This window comes from Erythrolamprus reginae, chromosome 6, assembly GCF_031021105.1.
Source record: "Erythrolamprus reginae isolate rEryReg1 chromosome 6, rEryReg1.hap1, whole genome shotgun sequence".
Taxonomy (NCBI): domain Eukaryota; kingdom Metazoa; phylum Chordata; class Lepidosauria; order Squamata; family Dipsadidae; genus Erythrolamprus; species Erythrolamprus reginae.
Window position 1 is genome coordinate 63,711,565 of NC_091955.1, and position 22,076 is coordinate 63,733,640.

A 22,076-nucleotide genomic window follows, 5' to 3' on the forward strand; every position below is an offset into this window, starting at 1 on the left:
CATCATAAAAGAAATGAGACATTTAGAGCTGAGCCACAGGTAGAAATTCTTTTAAGATAAGGTTGTAATCAAAATTAAAATTTTCATGATTCCAGCTGCATACATATGATTTATGGTACCTGTACAGTACTTGTATTGCAAAGCTTTGAAATTCTCGGTTTTAGCACACTCATGCTCCATTCCTCACAAACTTGAACAAAATGCTACTAGAACACTCAACAACCAGGTATGTCAGTTACAATTTTATTTTCCACAAGAGCAATAATCTTTAATTTTAAATTCTTTCATCATCACTGAAATTAATGGGCAAGAAAAGAATTGAAAAATAAATATGAAGCAATATTAGACAACCGAAATGAGTGAAAGACAGGCAGTTATGAAAGATAGAACTGTATAATGGAAAAGAAGAAAAGAAAAAAAAATACTTTTATTGATGTAGGCAAGTTAATTGAAATGAATAGGAAGCTAAAGTTACATTTGATCACATACATTTATTCTCAAGAATTGTTGTGGAATTGCACTTTAATGGAAATTACTCATCAAGTCCACTGGATACATTATGTGCGTAGATTCAGTGCTTTTGTAGCTCTTTCATTCTGTTGAGTGCACTACCGGCTTGGAACCACTCAATCTGAGTCTCATTGAAGGTGTGGTTCAGTATTATTGTTTCTTGGCTCCCGTTAGGATGTTTAATGATGCATTTCAGGGGCTGTTGGAGAAATATATATATATATATATATATATTTGGACTTCCTTTCCTAAGTATGCAATTACTAATCATTAACATGGTTTTTAGACATCTGACATCCTCTAAAACAGGGGTCCCCAACCACCGGGCCGCGGACCAGTACCGGGCCGCGGGGCATGTTGCACCGGTCCGTGGAGTCAGCAGCTGCCGGCCCTCATGCCGCCACCCCCTCCCTCCAGCGCTTCGCCTCCCGCCGGGCAAGAGGCCTCGGGAGGCAGGTTCTGCCGGCCACAGGACGATGGATGGGACAGAGGGGCGGGAAGGACCGAGAGGCTCAAGCCTCTTTTGGCTTCTGCCGCGGGGCGCTTTTGCATTTTTGGCTGGGGGGAGGCAGGAGGGCCAGCCTGACCCTCTCTCTCCAGCGCTTAGCTCCCACTGGGCAAGAGGGCTTGGGAGGCAGGTTCTGCCGGCCACAGGACGATGGCGGGAAAAAGGGGCGGGGAGGACCAGCACCCCCATGCTTAATCCCGCCCCCAACCACACCCCTTTCCGCCCCCACTGGGCCATAGAAAAATTGTCTTGCTGAAACTGGTCCCTGGTGGAAAAAACATTGGGGACCACTGCTCTAAAACATTTATCACAAGAACTTGGGAACATTTAGTTTCTGAATTTAGGGGTCCACATAATATAACATGATTTATTCCCTCCATTTGATTGTTTAGAAAATCTTTAGCAAATATTGAACCAAAAAGGATCCAAGTGCTGTACTAAACTTGGCAGAATATAGCATTTCCCCTAGATAGGCCTCGTAAATTCAATATTTTACTTTAACCCATTAATGTTAAGAGACACCAGCCAAGAAATGCTGCTCTCTCCCATTTTAACTTATCTGCAATGATTGAAATCTCAACAGTGCTCTGGAATGCTCCTGCATCAAGGCTGAAGAAGCTTAGAGAAGCACCACCTCCAAGTGGGTGGAGCTTCTTCCGCACATGAAGCATTGGCAAGTATTCAGTTTACGCTGTCAACACAGGATTTGAAAACAAATACAGTGATACCTCATCTTACAAACTTAATTGGTTCCGGGATGAGGTTCTTAAGGTGAAAAGTTTGTAAGATGAAACAGTGTTTCCCATAGGAATCAATGGAAAAGCGATTAATGTGTGCAAGCCCAAAATTCACCCCTTTTGCCAGCCAAAGCGCCCATTTCTGTGCTGCTGGGATTCCCCTGAGGCTCCCCTCCATGGGAAACCCCACCTCCAGACTTCCGTTGCCAGCGAAGCGCCCGTTTTGCACCGCTGGGATTCACCTGCTGGGATTCCCCTGCAGCATCACAAAAACACAGAAGTCCAGAGGTGGGGTTTCCCATGAAGGGGAGCCTCAGGGGAATCCCAGCAGCGCAAAAATGGGTGCTTCGCTGGCAACGGAAGTCCGAAGACGGGGCATCCAAGCGGCAGCGGTGGGTTTGTAAGGTGAAAATAGTTTGTAAGAAGAGGCAAAAAAATCTTAACCCCTGGGTTTGTATCTCGAAAAGTTTGTATGACGAGGCGTTTGTAAGACGAAGTATCACTGTACTTACATTCTTCCCCAAAATGCAGTATGTATTCTTCACATTAATGTATAACAAAATATTTTGTATTAAGAAAAAAACACAGCTATTACAGTGAAGAAGCACTAGGCACCATACATGAAAGCAACCTATACATTTTGTCTATTTCTAAATATACTAGGAATACACAAAGCACTTTTTGTTTCACAAAATTTCAAAATGTTCCATTTTGAATATGAAACTGCTTCTGAGGTATTTTAACTTCCAAGCCTGAGATACTTCCAAAATGCATGGAATAGCTTGTCTTGAACTCAAAACACCAGTTTTCTACTCTCAACAATAAAATTTTATCTTCCTAATGTTTTCCACACACTTCTAATTGCCTGTAGATTTGAATATTTTTGAGAATTCAAGTGTATTTCCAGTATGGTTGTAATGTTATTATTATCATTGTCTATACTCTCCCTCTTTGATATTATTATTATTATTATTATTATTATTATTATTATTATTATTATTATTATTATTATTATTATTATTATTCTGTTGCTTTCCATGTACACTAAGAGCTTCTGCACTGGAAACAAATTCCTTGTGTGTCTAATGACACTTGGCCAAATAAAGTATTCAGTTTAATTTGATATAATTGTATTTTTAATATGTAAAGTTCAGCAAAAAGTATTAATGTATTGAATAGAGCTGAGAGCTGGGACCATTTACCTTTCCGGGGACAAAATCTTTTAGACCCACAATGCTTAACTTGTCCACAGGATGGATCTTGTCATAATCAGCTGGATCAGCAAATGTTAGTGGCAAGAGTCCTTGCTTCTTCAAATTGGTTTCTGTCAAAAGATTTAAATTTAATATATTAGAATATACATTCCAGTAGATTATTGCAAAGAACAAAAACCTCGATGCTATTGTGCATTTTGCAATATGCCTTGGAATTTCATTGTCATAAGTACAGTACCTTCAAATATTTATGGAATCAATTGCTTATCACCCTTTCTATATTCCTTCAGCCTTGCATATGCATCTAATGTTGTAAAGCTGATAGGAATGGTAGTTTTACTTATTACAAAGTAACATTTAGGTCACTGAACGATGAAATTGATAGGAAATTAACTCTGTCTCTTCAATGGCAGAGCTTAAGATCTTTTTACTGCCATGTGCAATTGTATGCACTGACAATTTGGGTATTGCTCAATTTCTTTATTACATAATTCAAAATAAAATATTTTTTTGCACTACAAAAATGGGGTGGAATCAACATTAAACACAAGCAAGTACTCTCCACAAATCCTCTAAAGTATTTTGAAGTATACTTTTATGCCCTGTGCACATTCAGATTATGCCAAGTTTGTTCAAGAATCTGAGAAGAAACTGGGCAGCACTCAGCTCCTGAGATTGGTAAAATGAGAACCCACATTGTTGGGGGCAATATGCTGACTTTGTAATCTGCTTAGAAAGGGCTGTAAAGGGCTATGAAGCAGTATATACGTCTAAATGCTATTGCTATTATCATTTGTTTGTTTGTTTGTTTAGATTTATAAGCCGCTCCTCTCCTGATAGACTCAGGAATGTCATGTCATTCATTTCCACATGAACCAGTAGGAAGGAATAGTAACCTGTGAACTTGATTATTTTAGTAAGGTTCTCAGCCACATCTTTGATTTTGCTCCAGGGAGACAACATACCTCCCTAGAATGACTGACCAGTCTATAGACTGCTGATTCTGGTCCCCTGATAAATGAATCTCCTACTATTACCAACACCCGCCTTTTTTCTTTCTTGGGAAAGTCTGGACTATTTTTCTTCCTGTCATAGGAACACCCAATGATGCCCCTTCTCGTAGTGTCTGCATGCTTTCTTTAAGGAGGAGGATATAAAATCGATTATGCACTTGGGGAAAAGGAATCCTCAATCTGAGTATTGTATTGGCAGTTCTGTGTTAGCAAAAACTTCAGAAGAGAAGGATTTAGGGGTAGTGATTTCTGACAGTCTCAAAATGGGTGAGCAGTGTGGTCGGGCAGTAGGAAAGGCAAGTAGGATGCTTGGCTGCATAGCTAGAGGTATAACAAGCAGGAAGAGGGAGATTGTGATCCCCTTATATAGAGCGCTGGTGAGACCACATTTGGAGTACTGTGTTCAGTTCTGGAGACCTCACCTACAAAAAGATATTGACAAAATTGAACGGGTCCAAAGACGGGCTACAAGAATGGTGGAAGGTCTGAAGTATAAAACGTATCAGGAAAGACTTAATTAACTCAATCTGTATAGTCTGGAGGACAGAAGGGAAAGGGGGGACATGATTGAAACATTTAAATATGTTAAAGGGTTAAATAAGGTCCAGGAGGGAAGTGTTTTTAATAGGAAAGGGAACACAAGAACAAGGGGACACAATCTGAAGTTAGTTGGGGGAAAGATCAAAAGCAACATGAGAAAATATTATTTTACTGAAAGAGTAGTAGATCCTTGGAACAAACTTCCAGCAGACGTGGTAGATAAATCCACAGTAACTGAATTTAAACATGCCTGGGATAAACATATATCCATCCTAAGAGAAAATACAGAAAATAGTATAAGGGCAGACTAGATGGACCATGAGGTCTTTTTCTGCCGTCAGACTTCTATGTTTCTATGATTGTTTAGCTCTTGTGGGACTGCATTGAACTGGGCTAAACGAGACAGCAGGTGTAAGCATTGACCACAATTCAGTACATTTAGATTATAACTGCTAAAACAAATTAAGTTGTTTTACATTTATACTACAATTAATAAAGTGACAACCTCATTCGTAATTTGACTTGAGATTTATTAGATTTTATTAACATTGCTTTTTCTCTATACGCACCAATTGCCTGAAGATATACAAAAAAGTCAAACAAATTATGAGTTCTTTTATTCTGGTGAGCAAAATACATCTAGTAGCATTCTAGCAGCAATAATTTTGCAGGAAGTGGCAGTCTTACCATGAATCCTGGCAAAGCTCTTGACAATAATGGCCCTTCCTCCTAGATGCCGCGGCTCCAAAGCTGCATGTTCCCGACTTGAGCCTTCCCCGTAATTTTCGTCTCCAACAACAACCCATTTAATATTATGTTTCTGAAACAAACAAAATATTCATTCAAGTGTGTAAATACATAAATTGTGTCAGGAAGCAAAGCAAAAGCTAAGTCTGTTACTCTATTGTTTTCTGAAAAAAAAATGGTAAGAATAACAATGAATGGTTGCATCTGAAATCTTACTTGAGAGCTATGAAAATGGGGGAAAAGATACATCAAGTTGTATAATGTTGGAGGGAAACTAGTAACTGGTAAACTTCCAAAAACTCATAAGTTGTCTTTCAAAAAAACCCTTGTGTTGCCATCAGGGAAAGTATATGATACTGGTATACAGTGATACCTCGTCTTACAAACGCCTCGTCATACAAACTTTTCGAGATACAAACCTGGGGTTTAAGATTTTTTTGCCTCTTCTTACAAACTATTTTCACCTTACAAACCCACCGCCACTGCTGGGAATCCCCGCATCCGGACTTCCGTTGCCAGCAAAGCACCTGTTTTTGCGCTGCTGGAATTCCCCTGAGGCTCCCCTCCATGGGAAATCCCACCCCACCTCTGCACGGAAGTCCGGAGGTGGGGTTTCCCAGCGAGGGGAGCCTCAGCGAAATTGCAGCATCGCAAAAATATAGAGGTCCGGAGTTGAGGTTTCGAGGACTTCAGTGTTTTTGTAATGCTGCGATTTCACTGATGCTCCCCTCGCTGGGAAACCCTACCTCCGGACTTCCGTTGCCAGCGAAGCGCTCATTTTTGCGATGCTGGGATTCCCCTGCTGGGATTCCCCTGCAGCATCACAAAAACACGGAAGTCCGGAATCCCAGCAGCGCAAAAACAGGCGCTTCGGCTGGCAAAAGGGGTGAATTTTGGGCTTGCACGCATTAATCGCTTTTCCATTGATTCCTATGGGAAACACTGTTTCGTCTTACAAACTTTTCACCTTAAGAACCTCGTCCCGGAAGCAATTAAGTTTGTAAGACGAGGTATCACTGTATATTTCTTTTAAGCCACTGTCTATTTTTCCTCTCACACAAAGTCATTAACTACCCACAATGGTCTGTGAAATTAGAAAGAATGCCATCTAAATACCAGGATTGGGCAACCTCTGGCTAGTATTTCAGCTATACCACATCCCTCTTGCAAAACTGTGCCCAAATGTTCAGAGAAAGGCAGGATATGGAGCTTCCTCTACCTCTTCCATTTCTCAGACCAAGCTCCCAGATTCTTTGGCTGCAAAGGCCTGGTACTAAAACACATCCTCGACTTCCAAATCTCTGATGTAGGATCTCTCCAGACAGCAGCATACATAGAGGATATCAACTTATCCTTAATATATCTGCCCTGCTGGAGAACACCTTAAAAAGCCTTTATGTCAGATTTTATTTTCAATTTCCTAATAAAACAGGTTCAGAAACACATGGATTCCAAAAAGAAAAATATGAATTAGATACAATTTTACAACGTACAGTAGATAAATTGATAACCAAAATTTATAATTATGTATTGATACACAAATTGGAAGAGAAAATAGTTAAGGAAAATACAATAATTTAGGTCAAAAATTTTGGTTACAATATAAAATTTGATAAATGGGAAAAATTATGGAATAAAAATTATAAACTGACAATGCCTGTAGCCTATAAGGAAAACATGTAAAAAATGTTTTACAAGTGGCATCTTCCACCTCCAAGGTTGGCTAAGATATTCCCAAACACACTGTCAAATTGTTGGAAATGTAATCAAAGCCAGGGAACGTACTACCAAATGTGTTGGACCTGCCCAAAAGTAAAACAATATTGGAGTAAAATTAAAATACAATTAGAAGAGATCACCAAGGAACACTTAAACATGAAATCTGAAATATTTTTACTGGGAGTATTGCCAGGAATCTATAAAAAAGAAAGACATTATCTAATGATACATGTGATAACAGCTGCAAGAATAATATACAATCAAAACTGGAAAAACAAACATATATCAACAAAAGAAAATTTGATTAGAAAGGTTTTAGAGTGTGCTGGAAGGGATAAACTTACAAGGGAATTGCAAGAAAAACAGAAAACAGAATACTGTAAAAGTACCGTATATGAATAGTGATATGAGTGTTAGAGCAGAGGGACAAAGGATAAGAGAATAACATAAGGAAGGCATACAAATATAATAAATAAAATAAAATAAAGAGGATAATGGAGTTAAGGGGTAGTGTTAAACATAAATAAATAGACGGATATAGAAAATAAGGTAGAAATACTCTTTAAATATGATGTATATAAACTGAATTGTGAATTATATGTATAAAAAATGAAAAATTTAAAATGAAAAATTGTATAATTAGAAATGTTTAGTGATGTGAAAATGTTGAAAAGGAAATTGTACAAATTTCTGTTTTTGTTTTTAAGTAAAATGTTCCATAAAGTTTTAAAAAAGAAAAACGAAAAACATAAACATAATAACAAAGTGTTCACATCTAAGAGAAGGAGCAGAAAAGTTCTCATACTGAATTAGACCCAATTTAGTAGTCTCTATTTTAAATGAGAGTTATTCTAGGTTTTCTGACATAGCTCTTTCCCAGTGTTTCCAAGAGCCATCTAAAAAACCAGAGAAATTCTAATGACTGTCAAAGTCTCAGATCTACCCAGAACATTCACTATTTTCCGTTCTGTTCTGAGCATATGGTCTCTGGCTCCCCACAGCATCTGAATGGCTGTAATAAAAAACAGTCTCTTCCTGCTGCTACACACATACATCGTGTCTAAGATACAATTAAATTTCATGGCCTTACCTTGTAGTAACGGGCTGTGTCAGGAATAGGTCCAAACTCCTGTGTTAATGCATTTCTAACCGAGTTGGCCTTGTCATTTTCAATATTTATAGCTCCAATCAATAGATTGTTTGAAATGTTGTCCAGGTGCCCACGGAATTTGAGCCAGGGGCCCGCTGCTGAAATGTGGTCAGTTGTACATTTCCCTTTTACCTGAATACAAGATAATTACAGTACAGACATTTAGTCTGCATAAAAAAGAGCATTTTGACAGCATCAAGCAATTTTTAGGACCACAACATTTATTTTACCCTATGGATCATTACCTTGTAGCATGCAGCTGCTTGCGCATCCCAAGGAAGCTCTGAGCTATACCATTGGGAGTATACATTTCCAGAAGGGTCATCCATTCATCCATGACAGGCAGGTTATAGACAAGGGACAAAACTAAATATGATCCACTGGAGAAGGAAATGCAACCCCCTCCAGTATTCTGCCAAGAAAACCAAATGGATATTCACAACCAGGACAATGTAAACATGATATGGAAGATGAGCCCACAAGATCAGATAGTATCCAACAAGCTACTGGGGAAGATTAGAAGGCTAGTACAAGCAGCAATTAGGAAAACCAAAAGAATGTGTCTGGTATGTGGAATACAGAACCGTGAACAGACAAATATGATGTCAGGACATAAACTTAAGATTCAACATTGATATTCAGGGACTCCACAAACTGAAGCAGGTGGGAATGGGTCATTTCACATTAGAAGAACACCCAATCTTTTACAATGGACAAAGGGGGGGGGGGAGGGAAAACAGAGAAGAAATGGAGCCGCTACTGTTATCAATAAAAGGTTGTCAGAATCCATGCTTGGATTACAACCCTCACAAAATGACAAAATACTATCAGTTTACATCTAAGGCAAGCCAACCAGCAATATAGTGGATCAAGTCAATATTCTGACCACATATGCAGAGGAAATAAAAGCTGGATGATTCTATGGTAACTTGCAATGCTTTCTTGATGCAAGACAATAATGAACGCTCATTACAGATATACTGAAATACTAACATTGGGAATGAAATAGAATTAGGAATAATGGGGAAATTGTCTAGCAGGAGACTTACTAATAGATTTCTTTCGAGACTAGACATTTGCCTTCCTTAAAAAACTTACACTAGAACTTATACATATGGATATCAAATTGACTATGTAAGGCACCAGGCTAGAGCTCATGAGATTCCGAGTTCTAATATCACTTTAAGCATGAAAGCTGGGTAGATGATTTTGGGCCAATCTGTCTCTCTTAGCCCAACCCATTTCACAGAGTTCTTGTTGTGGAGAAAACAGGAGGAGAAAGGAATATTAGGTATGCTTGCTGCCTTGAATTATTTATAAAAATAAATGTGGGATAAGAATAAATATATAATGCGCAAGTACTACTGTATTCAAACAGCAAACAAAGAAGAGATATTGCTGTGTCTGAGGCTATAAACTTCCATTTGCAAAATTATAGTTTAAATTAATGAAAACAGTCATAGCAATGAGATAAGTCCCAAGTAATATTCAATATGACTGTACGGTGAAGATAAAATAGATTTAAATAGTTAGATTTGATAAATAAGAATGCTTGAAGAACACTGAACTGAAATTGTGGTATCAATAAAGGTGAAGCAAACAAAAATATCCTGTAATAAAAGAAAGTGAAGTTGCTGCCTGCTGACATATTGCAAACAGGACATTTTTTCAATGCTGAGGAAAGATAGAAAGCAAAAGATGATATAAATAGAAGACAAATTGTCCAATTGAATTCCAGAAAACAGCAAGAATCAAGAAGTTATATTTCAATAAGCAAAGCATTGAAACTAAGGACAACAATCAAATGGGAAAGGCAAGAGATTAAAAAAAAATACAAAGCCTTTTATGCAACATTTAGTGATTAATGATTAAGAAAGACAAAATTGGAAAAACGAAGATAGCATATGAAAAATAAGAAAAGAAATACCGTACAAGAAATATAAGAAAAAAATAGCAATAGAAATAGCATTTAAGGTTTATATGCTTCACGACCCTCTCTAAGCAGTTTACAGAATCAGCATATTTCCCCCAACAATCTGGGTCCTCGTTTTACCGACCTCAGAAGGATGGATGGCTGAGTCAATCTTGAGCAGAATCGAACTTCAGGAGTGAACAATGAGTTAGCCTGCAGTATTGCATTCTAACCACTGCGCCATTATGGCTCCTCAAATTGATGATACAAAGATTTAATCAATTAGTGAAAGCAACAGAAATTAAGATAAATGGCTCTAAAATATCACTATACATAGAACCCCAGTAGTTAATAAACATCCAGCTGAACTGCTTAAAATTTTCCAAGTTACTGCATCAAAATGCTACTTGCAATTTGCAAGTAAATATGTAAAACATAGCATCGCTCAAGGCACTGGAAAGAATAAATTGATACAGTATATCAGTGTTTTTCAACCAGTGTGCCGCGGCACACTAGAGACATGGTCAGGTGTGCCGCGAAGCTCAGAGAGAGAAAGAAAACAAGAGAGAGAGAAAGAAAGAAAAAGAGAGAGAAAGAGAGAGAAAGAAAGAGAGAGAGAAAGAAAGAGAGAAAGAAAGAAAGAGAAAAAGAAAAGAGAGAGAGAAAGAGAGAGAGAAATAAAGCAAGAGAGAGAGAGAAAGAAAGAAAGAAAGCAAGAGAGAAAGAGAACAAGAGAGAAAGAGAACAAGAGAGAGAGAGAGAAAGAAAGAGAGAGAAGGAAAGAAAGAGAGAGAGAAAGAGAGGGAAGGTGGGAGAGAGAAAGACATAGAGGGAGGTAGGGAGAAAGAGAGCAAAAAAGAGAGGAAGGAAGGGAGAGAAAGAAAGGATGGAGAGAGAGAGAGAAAAGAAGGGAGAGAAAGAGGGAGAGAAATAGAGCGAAAGGGAGGAAGAGAGAGAAAAAAAATTTGTCCAAACTTTTTTTAGCCAACACCTGCCCCCCCCCCCCCACTCAATGTGCTCCAGGGTTTTGTAAATGTAAAAAATGTGCCGTGGCTCAAAAAAGGTTGAAAATCACTGCAGTATATCACTTCCAGAAAAGTACTAAGCCATGTTCCAACTATACTTATCTCAGATACCAGTAACATTATGTTCAAGATTTTACAATTCAGACTGGAATAAAAAGTAGTAGATGTATAAAAATTTCAGAAGAGAAAGGGATGCTCGAGATCACATTGCAAATATTCTGTATAGACAATGGAAAAAGTATTCTTAAAAGAAAAAAAGATTTTGCTTAATTGATTGCATGTAGTCCACAACAAATTGTGGATAGCCATGGATGTAATCAGCTGTTGTGTTTTGACATGTATGGATGTGTTATGACATAGAAGCAACAGTTTGAAAGAAATATAGAGCAGCTATGATTCAAAATTGGGAAGGAGAACTATATAGTTGTACGTTCTCACTAAATAATTGGACCGATACATTTGTTACTTTTGTTCCTTGCATTAAAAATGCTTTATAAGAGCCTATGTGGAACAGAATACAGTGATACCTTGTCTTACAAACTTAATTGGTTCCGGGATGAGGTTCTTAAGGTGAAAAGTTTGTAAGACGAAACAATGTTTCCCATAGGAATCAATGGAAAAGTGATTAATGCGTGCAAGCCCAAAACTCACCCCTTTTGCCAACCGAATTTTTGCGCTGCTGGGATTCCCCTGAGGCTCCCCTCCATAGGAAACCCCACCTCTGGACTTCTGTGTTTTTGCGATGCTGCAGGGGAATCCCAGCAGGGGAATCCCAGCATCGCAAAAACAAGCGCTTCGCTGGCAACGGAAGTCCAGAGGTGGGGTTTCCCATGGAGGGGAGCCTCAGGGGAATCCCAGCAGCACAAAAACAGGAAGTCCGGAGGTGGGGCATCCCAGCGGCGGTGGTGGGTTTGTAAGGTGAAAATAGTTTGTAAGAAGAGGCAAAAAAATCTTAAACCCGGGATTTGTATCTCGAAAAGTTTGTATGATGAGGCGTTTGTAAGATGAGGTATCACTGTATTATCAAACAATTGCACAAAACAAAACTCTTCTTATTTGTTTGCCTCCACTTCTTACCTTTATGAGGATCAGCATATCGTCCAGGTCCTTGCCATTCCACTTGTCAAAGGGCTCAAGTAGTTGCAAACGCTGGCTAGTGAGGCTCACATCCACATGTTGGCTACTACCATCCTTTGGAGGATACTGATAGGTATCCTGGCCTGGATCAAATTCCTAATAGAAAGTAGGGAAAAGTGACTGTAAGGAGGAAAGGAATATTATTTAGAAACGAAAGGCAAACACTAAATATTGGATGTACACTGCATCTTGTGTATATCAGTAAGCCAAATAAAGACTTTTATCACTTGAATCGTTTTACTCTAGCATCCACAAGTACTGTTTGAATCAAATATTTTCCCTTTCTCCTTCCCTTAAATTACTACTCTTCACCCATCTCACTTCAATGTCATTCCGTTGTTCGTGTGGATTACAACCTTTTTTGTTATACAGCTGTACTTAAGTGCAAACATAATTATACTGCCCTAGATCTAGTCAATGAAACTCTGTAGGGTAGCCAGAAAATTTTTAAAGAAACATAATAAACCATCAAAATACATTAAGAAGAATCAAACTGAGGCTCTTAAAAATAGTTCCTTACCAATACACCATACACACATACGTATGTGTGCACCACCCATATATACACAGCTCCATTAACGTCCTCATCTCAGTGCCAGGGAGAAAAGCCAGGTTTATAGCTTTTCCAAAAGCCAACAGGGTCATAGCCATCCAAATCCCTGGAAGAAGGCTGTTCACTAGGGAGTCACCATGACAGAGGAGACATGCTTCCTAGAGAATTTCTGAAGATTAAGAAAAAATAAGTACCAATTTTGGCAACTCATCAGCATCAGGGGGCTCAAGCTTAAACTTCTTTCCATCTGCTCCTGTCAGTAAGTCACGCTCCGGGTTAAACTTCAAACTGCCAGCAAGTGCCAGGGCTGTTACTATCTGGAAAAGGCAAGTCATTATGAGTAAAAAAAAAGGTTTTTTTATTTGCAAGTAATAGCATGCTAAGTATTTTTGTAACCGTCATCCACTACTCCAACTAAAACCCTGGCATTGGTATGAAGAGATATACCTGATTGGGGAAAGCTATTCGTAGCATGAAATGGAAGTATTGGATGAGTAAAAATTAGAATATAGGTCCAGAGTTGAAAAAAACATTTTAATTAAGTAAAGGCCTCTAAGAAAAGAAGGCAATTGTTGTGCATGCTTTCTCTAATATAGGGGTGGGCAATTAATTTTGCCATGGGACCGCATGAGAAATTGGGATGGTTTTAGAGGGTCGGACGAATGCTTTGTCAGGGAGGGGGCCTGCGTAGAGCAGGCCTCCCTGGTGGCCCCTCCCTTCGGGAGCCAGCTCTTCCTGGCCCGCGGCTGCTGCTGCTCCTATTCCGCCGCCACCGCTGCTTCTCCTTCTTCCTCTCCTTCCTCCACCGCCGCCGCTTCCTCTGCCCGCCCGCACCCCAATTACCGCCGCCGCTGCTTCTCTCTCTTTCAGCCGCTCACTCAGCTCTGCCAACGCGTCTCTCTTGAGCTCCTGACGTCACCCACAGTGACCTCATCACCTAGCACTCGCCTTATGGTCAATGTCCTGAGCCTCCCTAGGACAGAGGAGCTGTGCGGCTGCCTCCGGACCACCGTTTCCAGGCTCCCGTTGCAGCCCCGGGGCAGAACTTTTTAAAAAAGCGGGACATTTTACACAGATAGCGGCCGAGCTGGTCACAGACAGCGGGCGGGCCGGATGCGGCCCACGGGCCGTCCATTGCCCAGGTCTGCTCTAATACAAGTAATCCTCAGTAGTTCATTCAGTGCTGATAATGATGGTTATGACCAGTCATCAAAATTCCAGATTTCCAAGTGCCCTTCGCGGTCATATAATCATAACCTGTGTGTCTAGCAATCCATTCGCAATTAGGGACAATTGTCAAATGCCCTGAGATTATGTGGTCACTATTTGCAACCTTGATTTCCCCAGCAGGAAAGATAACAAGCCACTGGTGTAAATCTCCCCTCTGCTTGCGCATCCTCATCAGCCCCTCTGCACTAATGCCAGCCAACTGCATAACCCTCAAACATCCTTCCTGGCACAACTTCCCTGATATGCATGGCACCTCATCCCCCCCCCTAACCCCATGATGTGACATGAACGCAATGTCACCCCAGACATTTGCTTATCCTGACTCATGCAGCACTTTTAATGTATCTTTCCCTTCCCACTGGACAATTCTCACACATTGTCGCAAGCCAGACAGGAAATATGATCAGACAAGCTACTTCTGCTTTATTGAAGGGCTATATTCTCAAGAACCTTTGCTAGACTGAAAATACTCTCCCATATTTTTTATAGCCTGAGAACTTAATGGGGGGGGAGGGGAGAATCCCTTCTGAGCCTTTTCCTCCTGCCGTCTTGCAGCTACAGGCTATGACAGTGATGCCGAACTTATGGCACGAGTGCCACAAGTGGCATGTGGAGCCTTATCTGCTGGCACCCGAGCTGTTGCCCTAGCTCAGATCCAAGGTGCATGTGTGTGCCGGCCAGCTGATTTTTGGCTCACATAGAAGCTCTGGGAGGGCATTTTTGGCTTCCAGAGAGCCTCCAGGGGGGATGAGGGAGGGCGTTTTTACCCTCCCCCAGCTCCAGGGAAGGCGTTGGAGCCTGGGGAGGGCAAGACACTAGCCTACTGGGCCCACCAGAAGTTGGGAAGCAGGCCACTTCTGGCCTCCAGAGGGCAGGGAAAACTGTTTTCACCCTCCCGAGACATTGAATTATGGGTGTGAGCAGTCGCACATGCCCAACCATGCGCGCGTACACTCTTTTGGCACATGAAGAAAAAAAGGTTCACCATTACTGCGCTATGACCTTTTCCTAAACAGCACATCTTCCATCTCTGAAGTTCATTGCCACATATTATTACATGCACCGACTTGCACCTTTCCCAACTTGCACATTTTTCATGCACACACTTGATCTCTTTCCAACCCCACAGTGCTTTTCAGCATCCCCTCCCACCTTTCCTGATATGCATAGCATCATGTACCTTTTCCCAATCTAAGCAGCCTCTGTCTCCATACACCCTCCTGATCCGCATAGCACCTCGTGTGCACCCACTCGTGCAGCCTTCCTATCCACACAATGGTTCTCATGCGCTCCCTCACACCCTTGTATGCCGTCTCCAATCCACACGTCTTACACAAAGATTCTTGACTCTCCCAGCATTTCCCAATCCTCCCTTGCATCTTATTTATTTATTTATTTATTATTTAGATTTGTATGCCGCCCCTCTCCGCAGACTCGGGGCGGCTCACAGCAAGATACAGCAAATCATGACAAATCCAAATAAATTTAAAAGATTTAAAAAGATTTAAAAAGAACCCCATTTACTAACAAACACACACACAAACATACCATGCATAAATTGAACATGCAAGGGGGAGGTGTTTCAGTTCCCCCATGCCTGACGGCAAAGGTGGGTTTTAAGGAGTTTACGGAAGGCAGGGAGAGTAGGGGCAGTTCTAATCTCAGGGGGGGAGTTGGTTCCAGAGAGTCGGGGCCGCCACAGAGAAGGCTCTTCCTCCGGGGTCCGCCAACCGACATTGCTTAGTTGACGGGACCCGGAGAAGGCCCACTCTGTGGGACCTAATCGGTCGCTGGGATTCGTGCGGCAGAAGGCGGTCTCGGAGATATTCTGGTCCAGTGCCATGAAGGGCTTTAAAGGTCATAACCAACACTTTGAATTGTGACGGGAAATTGATCGGCAGCCAATGCAGACTGCGGAGTGATGGTGAAACATGGGCATACCTAGGTAAGCCCATGACTGCTCTCGCAGCTGCATTCTGCACGATCTGAAGTTTCCGAACACTTTTCAAAGGTAGCCCCATGTAGAGAGCATTACAGTAGTCGAACCTCGAGGTGATGAGGGCATGAGTGACTGTGAGCAATGAGTCCCGGTCCAGATAGGGCCGCAACTGGTACACCAGGCGAACCTGGGCAAACGCCCCCCTTGCCACAGCTGAAAGATGGTTCTCTAATGTGAGCTGTGGATCGAGGAGGACGCCCAAGTTGCGGACCCTCTCCGAGGGGGTCAATAATTCCCCCCCCCAGGGTAATGGACGGACAGATGGGATTGTCCTTGGGAGGCAAAACCCACAGCCACTCCATCTTATCCGGGTTGAGTTTGAGTCTGTTGACACCCATCCAGGCCCCAACAGCCTCCAGACACCGGCACATCACTTCCACTGCTTCATTGACTGGACATCTTCCCTTTGCTCGGCTTCCGTGGGCCCGGGATTTGTAACTTCCTGTCGGCTTCCCCATTGACTCTGGTTGTGGAAAGCCTGCAAGAAATTGTCTTGCCTGACCATGGAATTCAGTTAACTACAGCAACTGGGTCTGCAGGGATTCCCATCACTAAATGATGCAGTTGTGCTTTATGATTTCATTGCTCAGCAACAGAAATTCTGGTCCAACTGCTGTCATAAGTCAATGACTACCTGTATACACAATGGGTTTGTATGGTTTTAGCTTAGTGCAGTGTTTCCCAACCTTGGCAACTTGAAGATATTTGGACTTCAACTCTCAGAATTTCTCAGCCAGCAAATGCTGGCTAGGGAATTCTGGGAGTTGAAGTCCAGATATCTTCAAGTTGCCAAGGTTGGGAAACACTGGCTTAGTGTGCTGTGTGAAACTAGGCTAAGCAATTTGTGTTTACTTTCATACACCTGTCATATACTATACCTCTGGAGAAGTTACAAATGCATGTGTCTCAGGATTGGCATCATTACGACCAGTAAAATTTCTGTTATAGGATGTAACAATTGTATTCTTTTCACCTTTTTTAGTATCTTTTCTGCAAAGGAAAGAAGTTTGTCCAATTATTAAAAAGTTTATCCTGCCATAACAGTATGAGCAAGTCATTGTTAACTTCCTAAAATTTATATTACTTCACACGCTAATACGCCTAAAAATTCATAGAAAAAAAATCCTATTAGATATAAAAGCTGATTAATTGGAACAAGAAATAATCTACTCAAATAAAACACTGTCAGTAGAATGATGTATATAAACAAAACCCACACAAAACCCATAGGAAGTCCTCATGCCCAAAATTAAAGTGATGTTACAATCTCATCAACACACAACTTTTCATGCTAGCTTATATTAGGAACTACATAATTTTGTTAGCAATCTAAACTCTTTTGTTCATAATTATGGTATTATGAAACTGAGATGAAAATATTCATAAAGTAGAAAGTGCAACATATACATACAGTATAGGCAATATCTAACAAAACTGCTTACAGAATCAAATTATTAGTAGCGGCCATAATTTAAAAAGATATAATGAGTTCAGTTAGCTGTAAACTACTTTGAGAAGGAGGCTCTTCAGGATGTACACACAAATACCAGCTAATTTGAAATACAGTTAATTCTTGACTTACAACCATTCATTTAGTGACTGTTTGAAGTTACAAGCGACTTCTGACCATTTTCACACTTATGATCACTGCAGCATCCCCATAGTCACATGATCAGAATTTGGGCGCTTAGAAACTAGTATACATTTATGACAGCTGCATCGTTCTGGAGTTATGTGATCACCATTTGTAACCTTCCCAACCAACGTCTGACAGGCACAGCCAATACCAATAGCACTTAGATTTATTTACCATTCTGTTCAAAATAAAAATCATTCCTCAACTAACTTACGACTGGTTGCTTAGCAATTGTTGAAAGGTACCACAGAGCCCCTGCACCCAAGTTACTTATGACCCAGTTCCAAAGCTCCTTTGCTCCACCCCATGGTCACACATTTTGGGGTAACCAGCTAGCATTTGCAGCCCTCTGCAGCCCTCTGTGGTCACATGACTACAACAAATGACATTTTTGCCATAATACAGTATTTACTTCTGGGGGAGGGAGCCCCTTTAGTGAACAATTGTTTAATGATCACAGATTCACTTAATGAACACCACAAAGCACCACAAAGTCTTGAAATTGGGTTAGTCATGTGGATGACTCATTTTAAGACTTACAATTGTAATAGGCTCCATAGGCTCCATTGCGGTTGTAAATCAAGGCCTACCTACGTATATAACTTTGCACATGGATTTGTATCACATCCAAAATTTGGTTTCTCTAGTCTTACAAGTACTTTATAATTTTAAAAGAATTTTAAATCAGAATATGTTCTTAACAATGTTGACTGAATTTAATATAGGCTGTAATCTTATTTGATTATTCACATTAATGTTGTACACAAAAGATGTTTGGCTCAGAGTTTAATTGCAACTTTTAAAGTTATTCATAATTAACTAATGACATAATGAAAAATTATAGTTTAGCAATCACAACTGTCCCCATTTAGCAACTGTCATTGGTTCTGGCAAAACAATCACAAAACAAGGATCTTTGGTTGCTGCTACTTCATTTAGATAAAGTTCTACTGTGCAGTAACACCAGTATTACTCTCTCTAGTGTCTGTTGCTATCAATCACAGACATTTGGTTGTAGTGTGTACATTGATTGGAAAAACTTTTTTTTACTACTGTTTACTGCTATTTATTATAGTTGTAATTGTGAATAATCACTTAACAAGTCAATTGCAAAAAAGGATTACCTGTAATTTTTATAAGTTTCTTGTTTATTCAATTTTATTTATTCCTTTTTAATTTGTTTATACATTTTATTTAGTTTGTCTAATAAAAAATAAAATACTTCTTAGGGGAAATTGACATAGTTTTTCCATGCATGTAACATCTTACCTGTCCCATTGGCCTATGCAGGGCCCACATGCATTAGCAAGAACCACTCCACCGACGTCACGCAAAATATTTGACTGAAGGAGACAGAAAACAGAATTAGACAGCAGCCGACGTGCTGGTCTTCAACCTGATTTTTAAAAAAGCATGTACTAACTCCAAAGGGAAAAAATAATACTTACATATCCATCTCTTTCAATTGTGGCCCTTATCTGCTCTGAACCGGGTGTAATGGTGAACTGAGACTTGCACTTAACACCATGACTTAGTGCCTGTTTTGCTACTGCTGCAGAGCGCCCCATATCCTCATAGCTTGAATTAGTGCAGCTGCCAATCAGACCTGTGCAGACAGAACAGAGAAGAAATATCACTTTACCCTACTGAAAATACTTTTTCTTCCACTAGAAGTGTTATCTGAATTCATAATTTTTGCATGGCTCTAGCATTTAGAAGTGAGATTAGGGGAAAACAGCCAGTATTATGATAGAAAGTATTCACTACAAGTCTTCATTTTATTCTTAAGTACAGTGGTACCTCGGTTCTCCACCACAATTCGTTCCAGAAGTGTGGTCGAGAACCGATTTGGTTGCGTACCGAACTAATTTATCCCATAGGAAATAATGGAAATAGGCGTTGATTGCTTACCTGAACGCCTTTTCTCGTACGATGAGCGGGTACAGCAGTCACGTGGGTTGCTCCTGTCCAATCCGTTGGGACTGAGCCTAGTATTTTAAAAGCCTGCTGGATCCGCTCCTTCCCCAGAATTCGCGAATCCGTAGACTTAGGCTCAGATGTGAAGGCTCAACAATGTTCCAATCTCATGATTAAGGAAGGAGACAGGTGAAGGAATAGTGATAGAAAGGCAACATACAAGGGAGGGAAGTGACTGCTGTACCCGCTCATCGTACGAGAAAAGGCGTTCAGGTAAGCAATCAACGCCTATTCTCCGTACTAAAGGAGCGGGTCCAGCAGTCACGTGGGACATACCCAATAGATAAGTCCCTAGGGTGGGATTAGTTCGCTATCGTGAGAGATAACGGATTGGAGTACCCTTCTGCCGAAGGCAGCGTCCGCTGAAGCGTAAGAGTCAATCTTGTAATGCCTTATGAAGGCGAGGCCCAAGTGGCTGCTTTGCAGACTTCTTCCAAGGGGGCTTGTGTTGCCCAAGCAGCAGACGTGGCATTCTGGTGGAATGTGCTGTAATATTCCTAGGAATGGAGAGGGAAGATGACTCATAGGCTTTTGAGATGGTCCCTCTTATCCACCGGCCTATTACTGTTGAGGATACTTTGGATCCCATGGATGTGGGATGATAGGCCACAAAGAGTGCTTCAGACCTTCGAAAGGGCCTTGTGCGTTGGATATATATTCGCAGCGCTCTGGTGAGGTCCAGAGTATGCCATCTGACTGCGAGGTGGTGGTTCTGTTTAAGACAGAAGGAAGGTAAGACAATATCCTGGGATCTGTGGAACATGGAGCTGACCTTGGGTAGAAAGGTAGGGTCCAGGCGCAGGACTACTTTGTTGGAATGGAATTGGCAGAGGTCCTGTCTGATTGAAAGAGCTGCCAATTCAGATATGCGTCGGGCGGATGTAATCGCCACCAGGAATGCTACCTTGAAGGATAGATACCTGAAGGACGCAGATTTCAAGGGTTCCTATGGTGCCTGAGTAAGGGAATGGAGAACCCGAGGTAGGTCCCAGGTAGGATATCTGTGGACCTTAGAGGGTCTGAGATTGGAAATTCCTCTGAGAAATTCTTGAATTTCCGGAAAGGAGTGGAGTGGCTGTCTGCGAGGCCCTGCCAGGACGGATGAAATCGCTGCCAGATGGCGCCGGATGGTGCTAGCTGAAAGACCCTGACAAAAACCTTTCATGAGGAAGGTGACTATCCTGTGAATAGGAAGACACAGGGGAGATAAGCTCTCTTGAGAGCACCACTGGTGAAATTTGGACCAGGTATGATCGTAGATCCTGTTGGTGGACCCCCTTCTGGCCTTTATGATGATTTCCACAGAGTCCGGGTCGTATCCTCGCAGGATTAGGACGCGCCGGATAATAGCCAGGCGGTGAGGTGGAACCACTCCGGATCTGGGTGAAGTGAGGCACCCTGCTGCAACATATCCACCGAAACAGGGAGTCGCCAGGGGTCCTGGACGGACAGATGTTGGAGATCCGCGAACCAGGGCCGGCGAGGCCAGTGAGGGGCTATTAGTATTACCCGGGCCTTCTCTAGGATGATCTTGTGGATCACATCTGGGAGAATTGGAATCGGAGGGAAGGCGTACAGGAGACCTGGAGGCCAAGGGATCCTGAGGGCATTGGTCGCCTCTGCTCCTGGGGATGGGAACCTGGAGACAAATCGAGGAAGCTGGGTGTTGACCTCGGTCGCAAACAGGTCTAGCAATGGGAGACCGAACCTGAGGCATATTTGTTGAAACAGAGCCGGATGGAGACGCCACTTTCCTGGATCTAGAGTTGAGCGGGAGAGCCAGTCCGCTTGGATGTTGAGGACTCCCGATATGTGGTCGGCTGATAGTGACTGGAGATGTCTCTCCGCTCAGAGGCCTAATTTTAGGGCCTCCCTCATGAGGGCCTTGGACCTGGTGCCTCCCTGTCTGCAAATGTGACTTTTTGTGGCTATGTTGTCCGTGAGGATCAGAATATGCTGGTTGATGATGTGGGGTTTGAAATGTTTGAGGGCCAGAGACACAGCTCTCAATTCTAGCCAATTGATGGGCCTGGAAGCTTCCTCCGGTGACCACGTGCCTTGGGCTATTAGACCCTGGGCATGGGCTCCCCAGCCCGATAGGCTGGCATCTGTGGTGACAACGAACTGATCCGGGCACCTGAAGGGAGATCCCTTGTCCATGGCTGGAGAAGTCCACCAATTGAGGGATCTGAGAACTGTGGGAGGAACTGGGATGCGACGAGTCGAGTTGCTGTTCCCCGATCTCTGAAAAGGTAACAGAAGCCATTGCAACTCCCTGGCGTGAAGACAAGCCCAGGGAACGATACCAATGCACGACACCATCTTTCCCAGTAGGGAAGAAAGGGAGACGATGGCAGTCGTCTTTTGAGATTGAATAAGGGAAATGAGTTCCAAGATGCTGTGTCTCCTCTGAGGAGAGAGGAAGACCTGGGGAAAACCAGAGTCAATGATGGTTCCCAGATGTAAAAT

At 41.7% G+C, this 22,076-nt stretch overlaps 1 protein-coding gene across 1 annotated transcript in view; it reads right to left on the bottom strand.

The window, feature by feature from the left end:
• Window positions 1-227: 227 nt before the first annotated feature.
• Window positions 228-22,076, bottom strand: part of ACO2 (aconitase 2) — a 50,142-nt gene continuing 28,293 nt past the window's right edge. Inside the window, exons 10-18 of the mRNA XM_070756037.1 lie at window positions 19,079-19,236; window positions 18,900-18,973; window positions 16,873-16,984; window positions 12,960-13,082; window positions 12,153-12,308; window positions 8,079-8,270; window positions 5,210-5,342; window positions 2,958-3,079; window positions 228-709 (exon numbers count right to left, since the gene is read on the bottom strand). Coding sequence (XP_070612138.1) covers window positions 572-709; window positions 2,958-3,079; window positions 5,210-5,342; window positions 8,079-8,270; window positions 12,153-12,308; window positions 12,960-13,082; window positions 16,873-16,984; window positions 18,900-18,973; window positions 19,079-19,236 — 1,208 coding nt within the window. The 3' untranslated portion in view covers window positions 228-571. The remainder of the gene's footprint in view (window positions 710-2,957; window positions 3,080-5,209; window positions 5,343-8,078; window positions 8,271-12,152; window positions 12,309-12,959; window positions 13,083-16,872; window positions 16,985-18,899; window positions 18,974-19,078; window positions 19,237-22,076) is intronic.